General features: G+C 49.9%; 1 protein-coding gene across 2 annotated transcripts; it reads right to left on the bottom strand.

The window, feature by feature from the left end:
- Window positions 1–615: 615 nt before the first annotated feature.
- Spi1 (Spi-1 proto-oncogene) lies at window positions 616–19,317 on the bottom strand. Of its 2 annotated transcripts, XM_029474227.1 has the most exons (6): window positions 19,002–19,215; window positions 16,495–16,591; window positions 13,881–13,976; window positions 2,882–3,069; window positions 1,931–2,096; window positions 624–1,300 (listed from the first exon to the last, which is right to left on the bottom strand). In XM_029474227.1, exons 1-6 carry the CDS (start codon window positions 19,044–19,046, stop codon window positions 981–983), a joined length of 912 nt encoding a protein of 303 aa, XP_029330087.1. In that variant the 5' UTR covers window positions 19,047–19,215; the 3' UTR covers window positions 624–980. The 2 variants fall into 2 exon arrangements, with proteins under 2 accessions (XP_021011685.1, XP_029330087.1); XM_021156026.2 differs by lacking the exon at window positions 13,881–13,976 and having other exon boundaries at window positions 616–1,300; window positions 19,002–19,317.
- Window positions 19,318–19,614: the final 297 nt, after the last annotated feature.

Raw genomic sequence — 19,614 nt, 5'->3', positions numbered from 1 at the left:
GAAGAAGAAGAAGAAGAAGAAGAAGGGGACATCAGCGTGGGCTATGAGGGACCCACATAGCCAGGAGGTGTGCAGGGGTCTTTCCTCCTATAGTGTGACACCCCTAGGGTTTGTGTTTCCTGAGGTGTGCAGACATTAGGAGATGTCCTCACTCCCTGTCTGCCACCACCTGCCTACATTCTGTCTATGCCACCTAAATGAATCAAGATGTTTACAGATGTCCCTTGTCTGTGGCCCCTGGGAGTGCTTTGAAGGGAAGGCTGTGCTTGTGGAGTCTCCATTAAGAATGCTTTGGGGCCAGGCTAGAGAGCCGGTGCAGCCGGTAAAGTTGACACATGCTACATGATCAGAACACCTGTGCTTATTGCTGCGGCCACCACCACCATCACTCTTGGATCGTGTCTCATTCAGAAGATTGCTAAAGACTTTTCAGTATGATCCCTGAGCCCTGATAACAAGCCAGGACGTATCTCACTAGAAACAAGTGCTGTGTGTCCATGGTCCCCGTGTCCCTAGGACCCAGCTTTGGAAACATGCTCTCTAGACAAATAAGAGATCGTGCACACGGGACGCCCCCTGGACCCGGCACACGCAAACTCTTGAATGAGACACTTCTCTGGGAGAATAGCTGACAATAATTTTACTTGTCTTTAGAGGCTAATGAAGGGGTGGGGAGGAAGAGCTTTTTAAAAAGCATTCAATATACAAAAAGGTGCCAGCGCCAGACTCCCAAGGAAGCACCGTGGCCACTAAGCCAGGCTGACCCTCGGTTGAGGTCCGAGGCCCAGGCGGCCCTTGGGGCGGGCTAGAGTCCTGGTGGGAGGCGAAGCGGGTGGGGCGGGCCAGGCCCGGCTTGGGAGGGCGAGGCCGGGCCCCCAGTCCTGCCTCGGCCCTGGGAATGTCCTCCCTGTGTCCGGGCCGGGCGACGGGTTAATGCTATGGCCGGTGGGGTCCAGGAGCCTGGCGGGCTCTGCGGGCTATCAGTGGGGCGGGAGGCGCCGCTCGGCCAGGCCCCCGCGGCCCAGCACCTCGCCGCTGAACTGGTAGGTGAGCTTCTTCTTGACTTTCTTCACCTCGCCCGTCTTGCCGTAGTTGCGCAGCGCGCGCGCCATCTTCTGGTAGGTCATCTTCTTGCGGTTGCCCTTCTGGATGCCCCAGCGGTGCGCCAGCGCCTCCTTGTGCTTGGACGAGAACTGGAAGGTACCTTTGTCCTTGTCCACCCACCAGATGCTGTCCTTCATGTCGCCGCTGCGCAGCAGGTCCAGCAGGAACTGGTACAGGCGAATCTTTTTCTTGCTGCCTGTGAGAGATGGGCAACCAAGTGGGGTGTGGACAAAATGCAAGGATTTTATGGGGACCCTCCCACCAGCTCCTCCCAGCCATGGTAGGTGCAATCACACACGTGCCCACTCCCATTCAAGTGCACACCCCTCCATGTATACAAGTCCTCATATATATGTCACATGTATCCATACATATATACACATCTGCTCTCACATATCCACATGCCTATCCAAAGGCCTTCACACGCAGGCACTCACACACAAGACCTACACACTCACAGGCCTTCCTCACACACTCATAGGCCTTCACACATTCACAGGTACTCACACACATGACCTCACACACTCACAGTACTGTATACACCCAGGCCTTCACATATCTACATACAGTCTCCCATTCACACTCCTACACAATACTGATGTGCACACACAGACTCTCACACACTTTGAAGTGATGCCTGTTCATTCATAATACAGACAGACTTAGAGACCAGTACAGGTAGAGAAGCATCCACAAACACGCACGTGTGCATGCACACACACCTCTGAAACATGGCTGCTGGGCCAGTTGACCTTGGCTAGGAATATGCAAGGTTCATAAATGTAAATGCAGCTACAGTCACTGGATCGGTGGTGCTGGACCCTACCTGTCTCCCCGTGCAGAAGACCTGGCCCAGGCTCCAAGCCATCAGCTTCTCCATCAGACACCTCCAGGGGAGGGCTCTGCCTCTCACCCTCCTCCTCATCTGAGCTCTGCTGGTGGGCTGGGGACAAGGATTGATAAGGGAAGCACATCCGGGACATGTAGGGAACCTGCAAAGGGAAGGACAGGTGTGAAGTCCATAAGGGATAGCCCAGGGCTGCAGGAGGGGTCAGCAGGATCGAGGACTGAGAAAGGAAAACTAGGGGCCAGTCTGGACCAAGACTCAGGGGGTGCAGGTCTTGGTACAATGAGTTGTTAGTTAACCGAGCCTATCACCCTTCCCACTGTGGCCTCTGGAGTAGGGAAGATAAAGGTATATCTTTATGCATGCAAAGGGGCCATGTGCCCTGGCAGTGCACTAGGAATAGTGGGAAGGTTCTGGGGAGCAATGAGCTGGGGCTTAATACGTAAGTGAGTGAGCCTTAATGAGGAGGTGATGAGCCAATGAACAGGCAGTGGAGGTCAGTGAGGGATGGCAGAGATCAATGGAGCAGAGAAGAGTCAGCAATGAGGATCAATAGGGAGCCAAGGGGTCTGCAGAGGCGAGCATTTAGTGACTCGGAGTCTGGGTACATGGAGAGACAGAAAATGGGGACTCTAGGCAGTGGGACCCTGAGGGTCACAAACAGGAACAGGGTGAGAGAAGATGGCTGAGGACTAGTGGATCATATGGGATCTGTCCATCGTGTGTGAGACTAAGGTGTGGGGCCCTAAGGTCAGGCGGGAGGTCAGCACAGCCGTTGGGGTACCAGCTGCCGTTGGCTCTGTAGAGCAGGAAGCCACGTTGAGTAAGAGCCTATGTCAGCTTCCTGTGAAGGCTCCATGCCTCACCACAGGCCTGGAGGTCTGGGGGCGGGAGGGGAGAGGTGGACAGAGGACAGCCAGCAGCACACACCTGGTGACTGAGGCCGGTGTGGGGTGGCACCATGGGAGTATCGAGGACGTGCATCTGTTCCAGCTCCATGTGGCGATAGAGCTGCTGTAGCTGCGGGGGCTGCACGCTCTGCAGCTCTGTGAAGTGGTTCTCAGAGAAGTTCTCAAACTCGTTGTGGACGTGGTGTGCGGAGAAATCCCAGTAATGATCTGTGGGGAAAGCCAGGGAGGAGGGCGTGAGCCAAGGTGCCGGGGCAGGAAGAGGGTGGAGTAACATAAAATAATCATTCAGGCTGGGCAGAAAGTGCATTAATCATCGCCTGGAACATCCACGGACTCCACCGCTGCTTTATAGAAAGGACTCTGAGGCGCAGAGAGGTTTCCTAACATGCCAATATTAAAGTCCCTAATGACAGTCACACCTGGAGCTGTCACCAGCAGCCACTCTATATTCTGCTTCCTGACTGGGCCCAGAGACACAGACTTCTGAGCCCTAGTCTGAGTCCTGGCTTTGCCATCTGTTGGCTGTGTGACCTCAGCACAGGCCTAAGCCTCTCTGGCCTCAGTGGACCCATCTACAAAATAGGTAGAATTGCTATTGGGAAAATACACATAAGCTCCCACTCTAGATCCACAGCAGGCCTTGGAAAATGGCTTTCCCTGCCTCTGTGACCTTCCACAGACTCCTGGCTACCTAAAGTCACAAGCATGGGTCCTTGTCACATGATCAGGGTATGATTGCAAAGTCACGGGGCTGACATTTCTCACATACCAGAGTTTGTCCAAACCTACAGTGCTGCCTCTATAAAACCACAGGCAGGGGCAGCCACACCCAGGTTCCTGGGAGGCTGAAGGAAGAGATTTCCCCAGAAAGCCCCTGTGGGTGTCTGGTGTCTGTGGAAGGGTGGACCCAACTCCAGGAAGCAGCCACATAGCTCTGGGTAGATCTATGATGTGGCTTCTCCCTACACCTTTTCCAGGAACAAAAGTTGCTGCCTATCTGAGGGACTTTTGGGCACAGTTTGGGGTATGGTATGGAGCTAGCGAGATGGCTTAGCTGGTAAAAGTTCTCACCACTGAGCCTGACGACCTGAGCTCAGCGTGCGGTCACACATGAACATATACACGCATATATCAATAAATGAATTTAAGAAGAAGAATGAAATAAATGAAAATGCGGTGTTAAAAGAGGGATTTCCTCATGTGGCCTGAAGGATGTGGAAGGTGATGAGCCCGGGGAAGTCCTCCAGTAACCACGTACATGTGTGCATGTGTACATGTGTGCATGTATATATATGTGCATGTGTTCATGTGTGTACACACAGGCACACATGCCTATGATCTTGCTTTTTCTTTGTCTCTCACACAAACACATCCTTTAAGAAATGACATATGCTTTCCAGCTGTGTACCAATACCACAGGACTTTTTTTGTTAATTGTTTACTGGGAGGGGCCAAATATGCTGTGCATGCGTAGAGGAACAGAGTCTGTTCCCTCCTTCTAGAACCTCAGGGGTCCCAAGGTCAACCTCAGGCAGGACAGTAAGCACCATCATCTACTGAGCCCTTCACTCATCCGTATTCTTGAGTTTTTGAGGCAGGGTCTCACCCAGGCTGAGTTTGAACATGTAATCCTCTCAACTTAGACTTCTAAGTTTGGGCTTACATGCCTGGCTCTAGCTTTCTCGTCCTGCTGAGCAGTGCTGGGTTGTATGAGCCTAAACATCTTTTTTTTTCCACTGAGCCTCTGATTCCCCGGTTAAAAGGTTGTTACCAAGGCTCTGTCCATGTGCCACATCTGAGTCTGGCAGCGGGACCCATCTCTAAGAGACTGCGGCACAGAAGAAAAAGTGTATGCTTTGGAGCTTCAGACAAACCCGGATGCATTTACTGCTGCATGCTCCTGGGCCTCAGTTTCCTCATCTGAGTGAGTAAATAGTTTATACCCATTTTATCCATACACTGTGAAGGGGTAAATGAGCTATCTGATGCCCAGAAGGTGCTTAGGATAGAACATGGCACAAAAGAAGAACATTTATTCCCATACACTCATACTGGCCCTAAAGAGCCTGCGCTAGCACATCTGTAACTTCAACAACCAGAAAATAGAGGAAAGAACATGAAGGCAAGCTAGGCATGATGGCACATGCCTTTAATCCCAGCACTCCAGAAGCAGAAGCAGAGAGGTCTCTGAATTCAAGACCACCCTGGTCTGCACAGTGAGTTCCAGGCCATGTAGATAAAATGAGACCCTAACTCAAAACAAAGGCCTGAGGCCTGAGTCTGGAGAGGTAGCCCGGTGGTTAAGACCACTTTTTCTTACAGAAAACCAGAGTTATGTTCCCAGGGAGAGACAGGGGACAGTAATGGCGGTGACCAAGAGGAAGCTGGGTCTGCAATCCGAATCACAGAGCCCCATTCTGTCCTTTCGGGTTTAGTGACCTTGGATGTTGGTCTTGGGGCAACTCCCAACCTCCTGTAACTCTAGCTCCAGAATATTCAACAGCGCCCTCTTCTGGATTCCTAAAGCATAGACATGTGTATATATACACAAACACACACACAAACACAGACACACCCACAGAGAGAGATAGGGAGACAGACAGAGAGACAGAGAGAGACAAATAAATATTTAAAAATAGGTTTTTAAAAGTTTGAGGCCATCTTGGCCTAGAAAGCAAGATCTTATCTCAAAATAAAACAGAAAGCCCAGGGCCGTAACACAGTGGTAAAGGCACTTGCCTCTCATACACAAGGTCCTGCGTTTGAGCCCCAGGACCAAAATCAAAGGTCACTAAACCCGAAAGGACAGAATGGGGCTCTGCAGTTTAGATTGCAGACCCAGCTTCCTCTTGGTCCCCACCATTTACTTTCCCCTGTCTCTCCCGCAGCCCGTTCCAGTTCCAGGGACAGGAACTGTGAGTGTTTGCTGTCCTCTAGGTGAGAGATGAGAGGCACCTGACCTAACTCTTTCTGGCCCCACCCCACCCCACCTCTGCTAGCTCTGAAGCCTAACGCAGCATGTCCCAAAGCTGTTGTGGATGACAGCAGTGAGAAGCACTGTGGGGAAATGTGGGCCTCTGCTCCCTGCTCTTGGTCTCCTGAAGGCGATGGCCAGGACTGAGCTACAATGGTTTCAAAACCTCACCTTTCCCCTTGATTTGGTTGCCCAGGCAATTATGTAACCAACACTCTGGTAGGCAAACTCACTCCAAATTTGGGGCCCCCAGAGAGAGTGTCCAGGAAGTGAGTCAGAAAGCAAAGGTCAGCCTTTCTGGCCCCCTGAACCTTATTTCTTGTGTTTTATTCTATAACCCGGGCTGGCCCAGAACCTATGAGCCATGCAGTCTGAGATAGCCTTGAGTTCATGGTGATTCTCCTGCTTCATTACAAATTTAAACCAACATACTTGGCTCTCTCTCTCTCTCCCCTTTCTTTTCTTTTCTCTTTTGTTCTGTCATTGTCTTTCCTTCCTTCCTTCCTTCCTCCCTCCCTCCCTCCCTTCTTCCTCCTTCTTCCTTCCTTTTGAGACAGAGTCTCATGTAGCACAGGCTAGCCCCAAACTTTCTGTGCAGCAGAGGATGATCTTGAAGTCTTGACCCTCCTGTGTCTACGTCCCAAGTGCCAGGATTACAGGCATGTGCCACCGTACCTGGCTTGGACAATTCTTTGTGAATGCAGTGTTTAACTTGGTTTTGTCCCTTTATTGTGCCACCTTGCCCTCTGCCTAGCGGCCACCCATATACTCTCAGCCCTTCAGAGAATGTTATCATGTTATTTTCATATCTGTGCCAGCTCCATGTTCACTTTCTACATCCTGTGGGCATCCACCATGCAGAAGGTCTCAGTGCTCAATGGGATTCCTGATGCTAACTTACAGCCTACCAGGCACAATGCTAAGAATTAACCCACTTCATCTCTCTGCTCTGCTCTGCTCTGCTCTGCTCTGCTCTGCTCTGCTCTGCTCTGCTCTGCTCTGCTCTGCGGAGGTAGAGATAGAGGCTCCTCATACACCTACACACAATTGAAAACAATAAAATCAAATCTTTACAAAAGAACATCAAATCCAGCCTGAACTAGATAGGGAGTTCAAGGCTAGCCTGAGCTATATAGGGAGTTCAAGGCTAGCCTGAGCTATAGGAAGCCCTGTCTCAACAGAACTCTCCCTGTTGACAGTAAGGAAAGCTGTAACTCAAGACATTAAAGTCCTGCCTTTAACCAGAACTTGGGAGGCAGAGCCAGGAGGATCTCTGCAAGTTTGAGACCAGATTGGTCTGCATAGCAAGCTCCAGGACAGCCAGGGATACACAGAGAGACCTTATCTCAAAATTTAAAATAAAAAATTAAGTCCTTTGTCTACAGTGGCCACTGGTAGTGTAGTGTCATGATCCGAGCCCACTTCTGTGTAATTCCAGGGACTTACACAGTATTTTAACTCTTACTACACCATGCCAGCTATTACTATGAAGTAATGTAAGCTTTAAGTAAGACCTATGGTGACACAGAGAGCCTCTCCTGATGCCCCTGTCCATCTGTCTGTACACACCCATCCATCCATTAGCTACCCATCACCCAACCTCTGTCTATGCAGCCAGAGCCACCCAGCCAAACGAGAGCCCATTTGTGACAGGGTCTTGATATAGAGCCCAGGCTGGCTTCATGTGCTGGGATCACAAGTGGAAACCACTATGGCTGTCAGTCCATTTGTCCTGATCCTTTCTTGTTCCCACCCATTCATCCATGTTCTTACTTAGTCCTAAGAAGAGCAAGAACCAAGCGATATTAAGATTACAAAACACCGGGGCTGGTGAGATGGCTTAGTGGGTAAAGAGCACCCGACTGCTCTTCTGAAGGTCCAGAATTCAAATCCCAGCAACCACATGGTGGCTCACAACCACCTGTAATGAGATCTGATGCCCTCTTCTGGTGTGTCTGAAGACAGCTACAGTGTACTTACATATAAGATTACAAAACACCAAGCCTTAAGAGTCACTCAGCTGACCTATCTCCTCAGGACAGAAACCCCAGGCTGAAGGCCAGGGCTGTCCTCAGAAAAGCAAAGTATTCTCAAACCAGAAGACCAGGGACTGCAGAGGTGGCTCATAGCTCAAGAGCACTGACTCTCTCCCAAAGGACCTGAGTTCGGCTCCCAGAGCCGTGTTGGGCAGCTCAGAACAACTGGAGCTCCAGGGGAATCTAACACCTCTGCCCTCTGAGGACACTAGCACACACATGCACACACACACAAGCGGGCACATACACCTACACACAACTGAAAACAATAAAAACAAATCTTTACAAAAGAACATCAACTTCAGCCTGAGCTATATAGGGAGTTCAAGGCTAGCCTGAGCTATTTAGGGAGTTCAAGGCTGTCCCCACAGAACAGAACAAAACAAAGCAAATAAAAACAAAGGAACAAACCAAACCAGAGGAGATAAGGAATTAAGAAAGGAGGGGCCAACAAAACAACCCTCCTTTTTGGGAAATTACTACCACTACAGAACAGCCTCTCCTAAAAGCCTGCAGGCATGTTGCAAAAGCCTGGTGAGCAGGAGGCCTCGAGGTATTTGTTTCTCTCAACGGTGTACCCTGATTATTGGCGTTTTAATTCTTACCAGGACACAGAGTTGAATGTGGCTGTATCAGCATCCTATTCACCCCACAGCATCTATCCCTGTGCCAGGCACAGAAAAGACCCTTGGTGTACTTATTAAACAGAGAGGTGAATGTGAGGTGGATGGAAGGTTTGATAGGTGGAGGAAGAACAGTTGCTAAGGAGGCGAGGTGGTTGGTTACATGGGTGTGAGTCAACTCCAGCCCTAGGACCAAGATTCCTAAAAGCCAACAGTGCATAAGGAGATGACAAGTGTACAAAAACCATGAAGACTTGTGCATTGCTGTGGGGCTTGTAAAGCTGTTGCTGCCATGATGAAAGGTAGCTTATCAGCTCCACCAGGGAAAAGAGGGGCTGAGGAGATGGCCCAGGAATTAGGATTTGGCACTGCTCTTCCAAAGGACCTGGAGTTCACTTCCCAGCAGCACCCACATCAGGCAGCTCATAACTTCATAACTGCCAGTAACTCCAGCTCCCGGGTACTCAAGTATTCAATGCTCTGACCTCCATGGACACCTGCATTCACACACACACACACACACACACACACACAAGAAAGAAGTACCACAGGACCCAGCAAGTCCAGCAAGCCTATTTGTAAACGTGCATGCACAGGAGTATAAGTCAGAGTCCTAAGGAGACTATAAGCCCAGGTCATGGTCATAGCAGCTTTATTCACCACAGCCAGAAACTAGAAACAGCAGAAGTATCCATCAACACGTGAGCCTTTAAGCAAAATGTAGTGGTCTAGGTCATGGGCATAGCTGCCTTCCAAAATGAACTCATACAGTGAATATTATTCAACATATAAACAGAGAAATTCTGGCCTGTGCTACAACATGCTGAATCTTGAGACGTTCTGCTATGTGAAATGAGTCTGTTATAACAGGAAAATTGCAGTATGACTTCACTTATCAGAGGCACCTAATGTAATAATATTCACAGAGATAGAAAGTAGAGCCAGGTGATATTGATGCATGCCTTTGATCTCAGCACTTGGGAGGCAGAGGTAGGCAGATCTCTGAGTCTGAGGCCCAGCCTGGTCTACAGAGCAAGTTCTAGGACAGCCAGGGAGAGTTCTAAGACAGCTAGGGCTGCACAGAGAGAAACCCTGTCTCAAAACAAGACAAAAACAAAAAAGAGGGAGGGAGGAAAAGAGGAAGGGAGGGAAGGAATGGAGGGAAGGAAGGAAGNAANGAAGGAAGGANGGAAGGAAGGAAGGAAGGAAGGAAGGAAGGAAGGAAGGAAGGAAGGAAGGAAGGAAGGAAGGAAGGAAGGAAGGAGATTGCAGGTTGCCAGGGGCTGGCAGGTTGGAGGATGGGCAGTTGTATAATGGGCACAGGGTTTTAGCTTGGCAAGATGAGTTCTCAAGACAATGGTGATGGCTACTCCACAATGTGCATGCATTTTTGTTTTGTTCTGTTTTAAACAAGACCCGGTAAGCCAGGCTAGCCCTGAACTCACTCAGACAGTGACCTTGAGATCCTGATCCCAGATCTTTGCTGTCCCCAGTGCTGTAATTACAGGCACAAACCACCATGCCCACATGTGTAGCTTTTGTGAGTGTATTTTACTACCCTTTATACCCTTGGATGGTGTAGAAGTGGCCTGGCAGTAGCACTTGCCACCAAGCATGACAATGTGAGTTTGATTCCTCAGGACCCATGTGATGGAAGGACAGAACTGATTCTGATCTCCATGCCTGCGCTGTGGCACATTCATAACTACACATAGACAGACAGACAGACAGACAGACAGATAGATGAAGGATAAATACATGGATAGATATATAGACAAAAATATTAGGATGGTAAATTTTATACTATGTGTACTTGATACCTTCAAAACCTCTCCTGACCTTGTCTAACCCTTTTGTTTGTTTATTTTATTTTGGGGTGTGTGTGTGTGTACATGTGGATGTTCAAATGAGTGTGTGCACATGTAGAAGCCAGAAGGACTTCAAGCATCTTTCTCTTTCACACTCCACCTCTTTCTTTTCTTTAAGGCAGAGTCTCTCTCCGGACATGGTGGTGCGCACTTTTCATCTCAGCACTTGAGAGGGGGGCAGGCAGATCTCTGAGTGCAAGGCCAGCCTGCTCTACATTCAAGGCCAGCCAAAGCTACATAGTGAAACTATCTCAGAAGGAGGAGGAGGAGGAGGAGGAGGAGGAGGAGGAGGAGGAGGAGGAGAAAGGGAAAGAAACTGAACTCCTATTTTGACTCATCTGTCCAGGAAGCTCATCTGCCCTGACCTCCAGAGTGACAGTGGTAACTGTACAATGGTACAGTTGGTAGCTATACCTGGCTTCTTAGGTAGGTGCTGGAGTTGCAATGCAGGTCCTCATGCTCACATAGCAGGCAGTCTAACTACTGAGCCATCTCCCCGGCTTTATGCTCATTCCTTTTTCTTTCTACTGCTGCTACTCTCGCTGATCTCTTCTGAGCATCCACAGTGTCTTGGGTTAGAAAAGCTACAGCTATGCTCTTTTTTTTCTAAGTGCCCTTCACCTAGATCCTGTCCTATCTCTTACATCTGATATCTACCCAGCAGCCAGTGGGTCCATGTAAAATTGGTCTAATTCTACTTCTTAAGAGGCTGTGGCTGGGGGATAACTGGTTTGAGGTTAGCCTGAGTATATGATGAGATCCAAAAGAGAGAAACAGAGAGACAGAGACAAACAGAGACAGACAAAGGAAGGGGTTGGAGAGAGGTGACAAAAATAGATAAAAAAGAAAAAGAACTTCCAGAAAGACAAAACTGAAAAATAAAATTAAAAAAAATCTAGATTATAAAAAGGAGAACACATGGAATGGTGTCAGATGTCAACAAACAAACAAACAATAACAACAAAATCCTGAAATAACCAAAAGACAGTAGGGAAATGCTTTTAAATTTCTAACAAAACAAGATTTTATTTTTACCCAGAAGTTTGACACAACCAAACTGCTGCTTACAGGTGAGAACACAGAATAGACGGGAAGAGAGACAACTCCACACAGCACAACCGTGCTGCTTCACCTCCTGTATAGCTCTCTGGAGCTCCTGACACATCTATCTGCTCTACGCTGCCCCCTGGGCTTTCTGCATATAGTGGCTCGCTCTGTTCTTACAATAATTCTGCAAAGTGGGTGTCATTACGGAAGAGTTAAGACACCTCATATAGCAGTCTGGGCTCTTATCGCCCTTCAACAGTATCACTGAGAAACACGGTTGGAAAGGTAGAACAGATATTTAAAGGAGACTCTAAGGGTCAGCAGAGCTATGTCCTAGTCACATGATCATAACAATGGGCACGTCTGTTCAGATGTATTACCATATAACAACGGAAGCCTTCCAGGTAGTGGTGGCACACGCCTTTAATCCCAGCACTTGGGAGGCAGAGGCAAGCAGATTTCTGAGTTCCAGGCCAGCCTGGTCTACAGAGTGAATTCCAGGACATCCAGGGTTGGAAGCCTGCAGAACTGTGAGCATCGTGTTGGGAATTGCTGTTGTCAAATGCTCCTCCTCACAGCCTACGTGCACACACACATACATGTCTCAAACTGGAAGACTGAGCTGACTAATCTCTGAACACCTAGAAGGCTCTCAGTAAACAGCGATGTTTGTGGGGCTGGGGGGGATGGCTCAGTGGATAAAGCACTGGGCATCCACCATGTAAATTTGTGGTGTAAGTAGCAGCTCCCCCAACCCTCGGTGATTCCAGGGCTCTGAAAAGACAGGTGTTCTCCAGAGCAAGGTGATATCAAACACACAGAATGATAGATGTACCACAAGCTTTCTGCAAGTGTCACCAGCAGCGGGGAGGTGGGAGAGGAGAAGGCTTTGCCTGAGGTGCTGTATGTTTTTCACTACAGCATTGAGAGCTTGTTTTAAGATTTGTTTTTTATTTTTATGTGTGTGAACGTTTTGTCTGCCACACATAAGGCTGTTCAGATCTTGTAATGTATGCCAATGTACCATGTGCACATGTGAGTTACAGACAGCTGTGAGCCACCATAGAGGTGGTGGGAGCCCCGCTTGAGTCCTCGGCAGGAGCAGCTGGTGCTCTTTTTTTTTTTTTTTGGTTTTTCGAGACAGGGTTTCTCTGTGTAGCCTTGGCTGTCCTGGAGCTCACTTTGTAGACCAGGCTGGCCTCGAACTCAGAAATCCGCCTGCCTCTGCCTCCCGAGTGCTGGGACTAAAGGCGTGCGCCACCACGCCCGGCTCAGCTGGTGCTCTTATCTGCACTGCTCTCTCCAGCACCTGAGCGTTTGCCATTTTGATAGTTTTAAATTAAGCACTTAAAAATGTATTTCAGGCTGGCAAAATGGCTCCCACAAGTTGCTCTCTTACTATGCACACCACACACACACACCACATACACAGAGAGAGAGCGAGAGAGAATATAAAAAATAGAAAGCATATTTAAATTTTCACCAAACATAAGGCTATTCAGATCATGTAATTTCCTTGTCCAAAACTCTCCAGTAAAATTAATTACAGCTTAGTAGCAGAGGGCTGTCCTGGCAAAGACACGGGATACAACATATACTCCTCCATGGCCTTCAAACTTTTTTCAACTGCCTTTTGATGGCCACTTTGGTTTCATGTTGTCTCCTGATGATGATCTGTAGCCATGTGCCCTCTGCTTCCTGCTCTTGTTTTTGCTGCTCCCTGTCCCCATTCACCTCACACATATGGTCCTTTCTCTTCATGAAGATTACAGCTCAGCCATTACCATCTCAAAGGCTTCCCTGAACATCATGTGAGCAGGGCTTCCACACATCCATGAGTAGAGGAGGGGAGGTGTAAAATGAGTGGAAGGATGGGTGTGAGTAGATGAGAGAGTGAGTAGATGAGTGGGTAGATAGGTAGAAGGGTAGATGCATAGAGGATGGATAGATGGATAGGTGGGTAGGTGAGTGGATGGAAAGATGGATGGATAGATGGATAGGTGGGTGGGTGAATGGATGGATAGGTAGGTGGGTAGATGGATGGGTGGGTGAATGGATGGATAGGTGGGTGGGTAGATGGATGGATGGATAGATGGATAGGTAGGTGGGTAGATGGATGGATGATGGATGGGTGGATGGATGGATGGATAGATGGATGGCTGTCACCCAGGTCGTGACTCCTTTGGGGTTTGCATATCAGATATCCTCCATATCAGATATTTACATTAGGATTCATAACAGTAGCAAAATCACAGTTATGAAGAAACAAAAAAAAATAATTGTGTGTCACTGCAACATGAGGAGGTGTATGAAAGAGTCATAGTACTGGAGAGGTTGAGAACCACTGCCCTTGCTGCTCGCTTGCTCTCTTGGGTACAGCAATGCTAACAACACATACTGAGCCCTCACCCGGTCCTGTACTTAGCATGGTACACACAGCCTCACAGAGGACACATGTCACCTCATTCACCTGTTATAATTCTGCGAGGTGCTTCCATGATCTCAGTTTCACAGATGAGGTAGGGGCACTCAGAGAGGCTCTGTTGCTTGCCCCAAGGCTGCACAGCTGCTGAAGTCAATGAAGAAAGGATTCCACTAAGTATCACTTTCTTACAGCGTGGACACAAAAGACAGACAGCAATCAGCAGAAGGATGGGAAAGGCAGAAAACTTTTCTTGCGTCTTCTAATAGAATATTCCAGTAGGGATCAGGGACAGCACCGATACTCAGATGGCTAATGACTGCAGAGGTGGGGGTGGGCAGGGCACCCAGAGACCCTGGAAGAGTCTCTGAAGGAATTCTGGGCTTTCGCCTTAAGTATAGAGCCATTTCTATAGCCCTGCTCCAGATACAAAGAACCCCTTGGAACTCTGAGCCAGGGAAACCCAGCTTCTATGAAGTGCTGGCTCCATCTTCCCAGACACACTCCCACATCTGATATCTAGATATTTGGGCAACTGCATAAAGGTAAAAATGAGGAGGCCAAACTCTTGAAGGAAATGCCTCTATCTAAACGTAGACTAGGCCAAAGAGAAAGCAACCCGGCCTGAGAAAGAGGCTCCAAGCCCCGCTTTGCTTGTGAGACCTGAGCCACCAGGGGGAGCCCTCCTCAAACTCAGGGAGATTTCGGTCAGTCCTCCGACTCTGCTGGAAGGGTGGGTGGATATGGTGTCAGTCACTCAGACCTGGTTCTTAATCTGTGTGAGGGAAAATAAGGATAACGCAGGCAGAGATAACATATGTTATCTGAACCTCACCCAGGGAGGGTGTATTTCTTGTACACTTTGAACATGTCTAAGAAGAACAAAAGAAGGCATTTGGAAGCTTTCCTAGCACTGGGGGGGTCTGAAAGGACCCTGTGCCCTTGAGGTGGACCCTCCTGGCAGGACACACTTCCAGAAGACTTCATGCTGAGTGCCAGGTGAAGGTGCTCTCAAGGTTTGGCTTCCAAATAAAAAAGCCTTAACTGTGTGGCATCACAAGTGACAGTCCTGGGTGTGGCTGTCAGGTGTGAGCACACCCTCAGCTGAGGTGCTGAGCATTTCTGACCTTGAACCTCTAGATACAGGCATTACGGAGAATCCCCCATCCTGGTCTGGAACAAGGTGGCTGTGCTTCTTGGCTTGTTTTAGGCGACCTGATATCTCCTTCCCCAAGCACTAAGTGTATCTTCCCTCTCCCCTTAACTTTCTAGAGAACAAGGCTGGGTTTGGGGTGGACAGTTGAGGCCAGGCCTCTTCACTACCTCCATCCGACCTGGGGTGGAGGGCTTGGTGTATGCTGAACAAGGGACACTCGGAGGCTTTCACTTGACCATGACTGGAGACCCTCCTGGCATCTACTAAAAGAGTTGTTTGTTTGTTTGTTTGTTTTAAAGTTGCTAAGCCTTTTGCCAACAGAATTACCAAGTCCCAAATCTCAGTAGAGCAATAGAGAAAGGCTGTTAGCCACACAGTAAGGGAGACTTTCCAAAGGGGGCTTTGGATAAGGGGGATAGCAAGAAAAGAGAGAACACGCTCGAATGAGTGGTTAGGAAAGAGCACAGGCACAGGACAGGTCATGTGGACCAGAGGTCACTGGCCTAATCAAGTCACTCAGCTCCCCACCTGTCCTCATTTATTAAAAAGACCCCAGGCCACCCGGGCCTAAGCCAGATGGGGTTCCACCCAGTGCTGAGATGGAAAGTGGACTGCACTCCCCTTTGCTAACCCGGAATCTATCTATCTCCAGAGATAAGCACTCACAGAGGAAAGATTCGTTTTCTTCCATGGAATCTCAGCAGGTGTACAAACCACATTTAAGGGCAGGTCGAGCTCCGAGCTCCCTGGGTGGAGGGCCAAGCAGAATGCAACACTGATGATCTCAGTGTGGTTTTGGAGTTTTGTCTTGTTTTTGGTTTTGTCTCACAATACTTTGGGCACTTTTAAAAATCAAACCTTATAGTCTTCTGGTTTTGAATTTTTATGGGACTTCTCTGTGTGTGTGTGAATGTGTTCTCTCTCTTCCTTCTTTTCTCTCTCTCTCTTCCTTCTTTTCTCTCTCTCTCTCTGTCTCTCTCTCTGTCTCTCTCTGTCTCTCTCTCTCTCTCCTCTCTCTCTCTCTCTCTCTCTTGCTTCTTTCTTTTCTTTCTCCCCCCCCCCCGAGACAGGATTACAGGGTTTCTCTGTGTAGCCCTGGCTGTCCTGGAACTCACTCTGTAGACCAGGCTTATATGTGTTTCTTGCACTTTTTCTTTTGGCTCTTTTTTTTTTCCGTCTGTCTGTTTGTTTGTTTTTATTTTATCTTATGTTATTTTTAAGTGTCTATTTGTTTTCTAATCAGAGAGAAAGTGAAGGTGTGGATTTGGATGTTGGAGAGAATCTGGAATGAGTTGGGGAACCAGACAAGATAAATGAGAAAGAAACTAAATTTGCCCTTGACACAGGAAGATGCTCAGGGATCAGAGATCGGGCTGACATTGTGGGATACAGGGATGAGGTTGCTGCCTGCATCTTACTCTCAGAACTCCAAGTAACTTCGGGAGTCTTTTCCTCTCTCCAGCCCCAGGGCATGCTGGGATGAGGGGTGGAGGACCAGGTACTCACCGCTATGGCTTTCTCCATCGCTGCCCATGAAGGAGTAGTAGTCATGCGGTGGACGTTGGTATAGTTCTGATTCGTAAGGAACCAAGTCCTCCGATGGCTGCCGAGAGAGAAAGGTGTCAGAGCCTGAGCTGTTGAAGATATTCCAGTGAGTTTGAGGCCTGTGACCTTCCCTGACTGGGGCACCTGGGAGCTGCCCAGCCTTTGCTTCGAATCCAGAGCATTCAGAGACACCGTGGGTAAGGCGGTGCGGGAAGTTCAGGACAGCGTGCTAACAATGAGGTAGAGAGGTCAGAGGTCAGCAGATCCAGGGCTAAAGAGAGGGTGCATGCAGCCCCTTCCTCACTTCTCTTATTATCCACTGCACCGTTCCACATACACCTATGACCATGGGGGCCTGTTGCCCTCTCCTGTTCCCACCAACTCATCCTTCCCCACACGTACAAACACTCCCTGTGACACACTTATACCCAAAGCTGTGGAGACTCACTCTCACATGTCCACACACTCACTCTTGGGTTCCTGTCTCGGTCTCACACACAGGCATCCTCACCCTCTCATGAGCCCCATGTCTCACATAGGCCTATACATCTGCTCACACTCACAGACACCCACTGTTCTCTCACCCCTGCAGGCACACACATATATATTGACACACACATGCTCACATCAACTCCCAGCCATCAGTACATTCACATGCCTTTCAGAGCCAACCAGGTCCCACTCTCCAGTGCTACCTTGGGGCCGCCTGCCCCTGACTCCTCCCCTCCTGTTAGCCGCTGTCCATCTAGTCTCAGGAAGGCACAGTCCGACATGATGACTGTCATGTTGATGATTTGTTTGTACGAAGGTCACCCAGGCAGATTTTGGGGACCAAGGAACTATCCCTTTTGCCTCCTCCCTCCACTGTCCTTTTGATGGGAGACTCCCTGCCACCATTAATTTCTCTCTTCCCTCCTCTTTGTCCTCCTCTCCTTCCTTTGTCTTTCTTCCCTTCTTTCTCCATCTTCTCTCCTCTGCCTCCTCCATCTCTCACTTGCTAGGCACAGGGATATGCACTCCGAGCCTTCCCGTCAGTCACTGGGCTTCTCCCCACCCCCGCAGAGTGTGCCCAAGGATTGCACAATAGTTACAGTGGCCTTGCTTGGTGGGCCAGGGCTGCCTTGAGAGCCTGTCCACTCAAGAGACACTTGGTTGAGGCTGGAGAGAGGCTCCTGAGGCTGGAGAGAGGGGCTAATGAGCTGGTGTAGGAGCTGGAGGTCTGGCCTGTGCCCATATCAGCAGGAAGGAGAGGTCAAGGGTCAGGGACAGTGGCTTTAATTGAGGCAGAGTGGACTTCTGGGACACCCTCCATCACCTGTGCTTGCCCCAGCACCTTTTCCGTCCCAGGCAGGAGAAGGGGATCAGGGTAAAGGTGAGGACAGTGAGGTTTGGCGAGCCTATTTTCTATCCTGTGAGGAGACCAGAAGCTGGCCCTCTTCCCTGGGTTTCCAGGCAGTACACTAGGCCTGCCCCTGTTGCAGGACACTGACTACAATGTCAGGCCTAAGGTGCTATGGAGGGCTGGAAGGGATAGAGAAGAGATCTGTCTCTAGTTCAGGAACGCTGAGTCAGGTGGGCAGGCCCTGCTCAGCCTTTCTTCACTGCCCCAACACCTCCAAGGGTAGGAGAAAGCAAGAGGGTCCTCTCTAAGGGATTCTGAGCTGCCATTCACCCAAAGCTGTGACTGTCACTGAAAACAGGAGGAACAGGTGGGATCTGCCCACCTGCTTGTGTCCCCGTCCCTGCCCCACCTTAAGTCTAGCCAGATCTTCTTACTCCAGCCCCAATCTCCGTCCCATTCTGGCCCCAGTCCATCCTTCACCCGATTTCTCACTGAGCTAAGTTCTAGCCACAAATCTAACTGCAGTGTTTCTGCTCTGTGTTCTCCTCTTGCCCAGCCTGACCCTAAGAAGCCAGTCTTGGTCACTGCCCAAGACTCTCAGATCCATGTAGGCCCAAAGCCCAAACACTTGGATCAACAGCCGTTCTTCTACGCCAGGCCACAAACTGAATGTTGGGGACCCATGGGTGACTTCGAGTTCTAATAGCCTTTGCCTCAGGAGCCCACAGGTCTTGAGTTGAAACCTCTCCTGTTGCCTCCAGAGACTCCTAGGCCAGTCTCCAGATCTCCTCATCCATGGCCTCTCAGGAGCCGCCCTCGCCATCTTCAACCCAGAACCCTGCCCTAGAGTTCGGCCTGCCACTGAACCCATCTATAAATAGCTGTTCAGGCCCCACCGATCACAGCCCCACCATGGGGCCAGCCGGCAACCCTCAGCCCGCCAGGGCATGCTCTAAGGAAGCCAATGGCCCCTCGCTGGGTCTCAGACCAGCAGCTCCGGGGAGGAAACACCAACTTCCCACTGATAGGGAGCCGGAGGGCATCGGGTGGGCTGGTGGGTTAGTGGGCAGATGGTCACACAGCCCAAAGCCCCAGGCTGGGCTGGTAGTGAAGCCCCAGTACTCACAGGGGCGGTGAGGGGAAACCCTTCCATTTTGCACGCCTGTAACATCCAGCTGAGCTCCAGGTTGGTCAGATCCCCTGCTTCGGTGGGGATCAAGGCGGATCCCCCTCAGGACCAGGTACCCCGTCGGGGGGCTGGACGGTCGTGGGTCAGACGCAGGGCTCAGGCCTGCCCCCTGAGCTACAGGAGCCCTGGGTGAGCCCCCTCCCTTGACATTGCAGGGCCAGCACAAGTTCCTGATTTTATCGAAGGGCCTGCCACTGGGAGATAGTCCCCTTGGGGTGACATCACCGCCCCAGCCCGTTTGCATAAATCTCTTGCGCTACAGGAAGTCTCTGGCCGGCTGGGGCAGGTGGTTCTCAAAGGGCAGCCCTGGGAAGACAGGGGGCCAGGCCCCTGCCCAGAGGAAACTGGGGCTGGGAGGGAGAAAGGCTAGCACTACCATGGAAGGCTTCTGCTGCTCCGGTCGATAGGCCTTGCTGAAGTGGTCCACTGTTCTTTTAGCCTAATAATACCGATTTCTTCTCAGTCCCCTCTGGTGGCCAGGAGTCCCCGCTTCGGGGGGTTAGAATAGCGAGAGTGTGGGTCCCTAATTTTGAGGGTGAATTTGTCAGGT

The sequence above is a fragment of the Mus caroli genome, chromosome 2, assembly GCF_900094665.2.
Source record: "Mus caroli chromosome 2, CAROLI_EIJ_v1.1, whole genome shotgun sequence".
In the NCBI taxonomy this organism is placed as follows: domain Eukaryota; kingdom Metazoa; phylum Chordata; class Mammalia; order Rodentia; family Muridae; genus Mus; species Mus caroli.
Note: the sequence above shows the minus strand (reverse complement) of the source record. Positions and strands in the feature narration are given on the sequence as shown.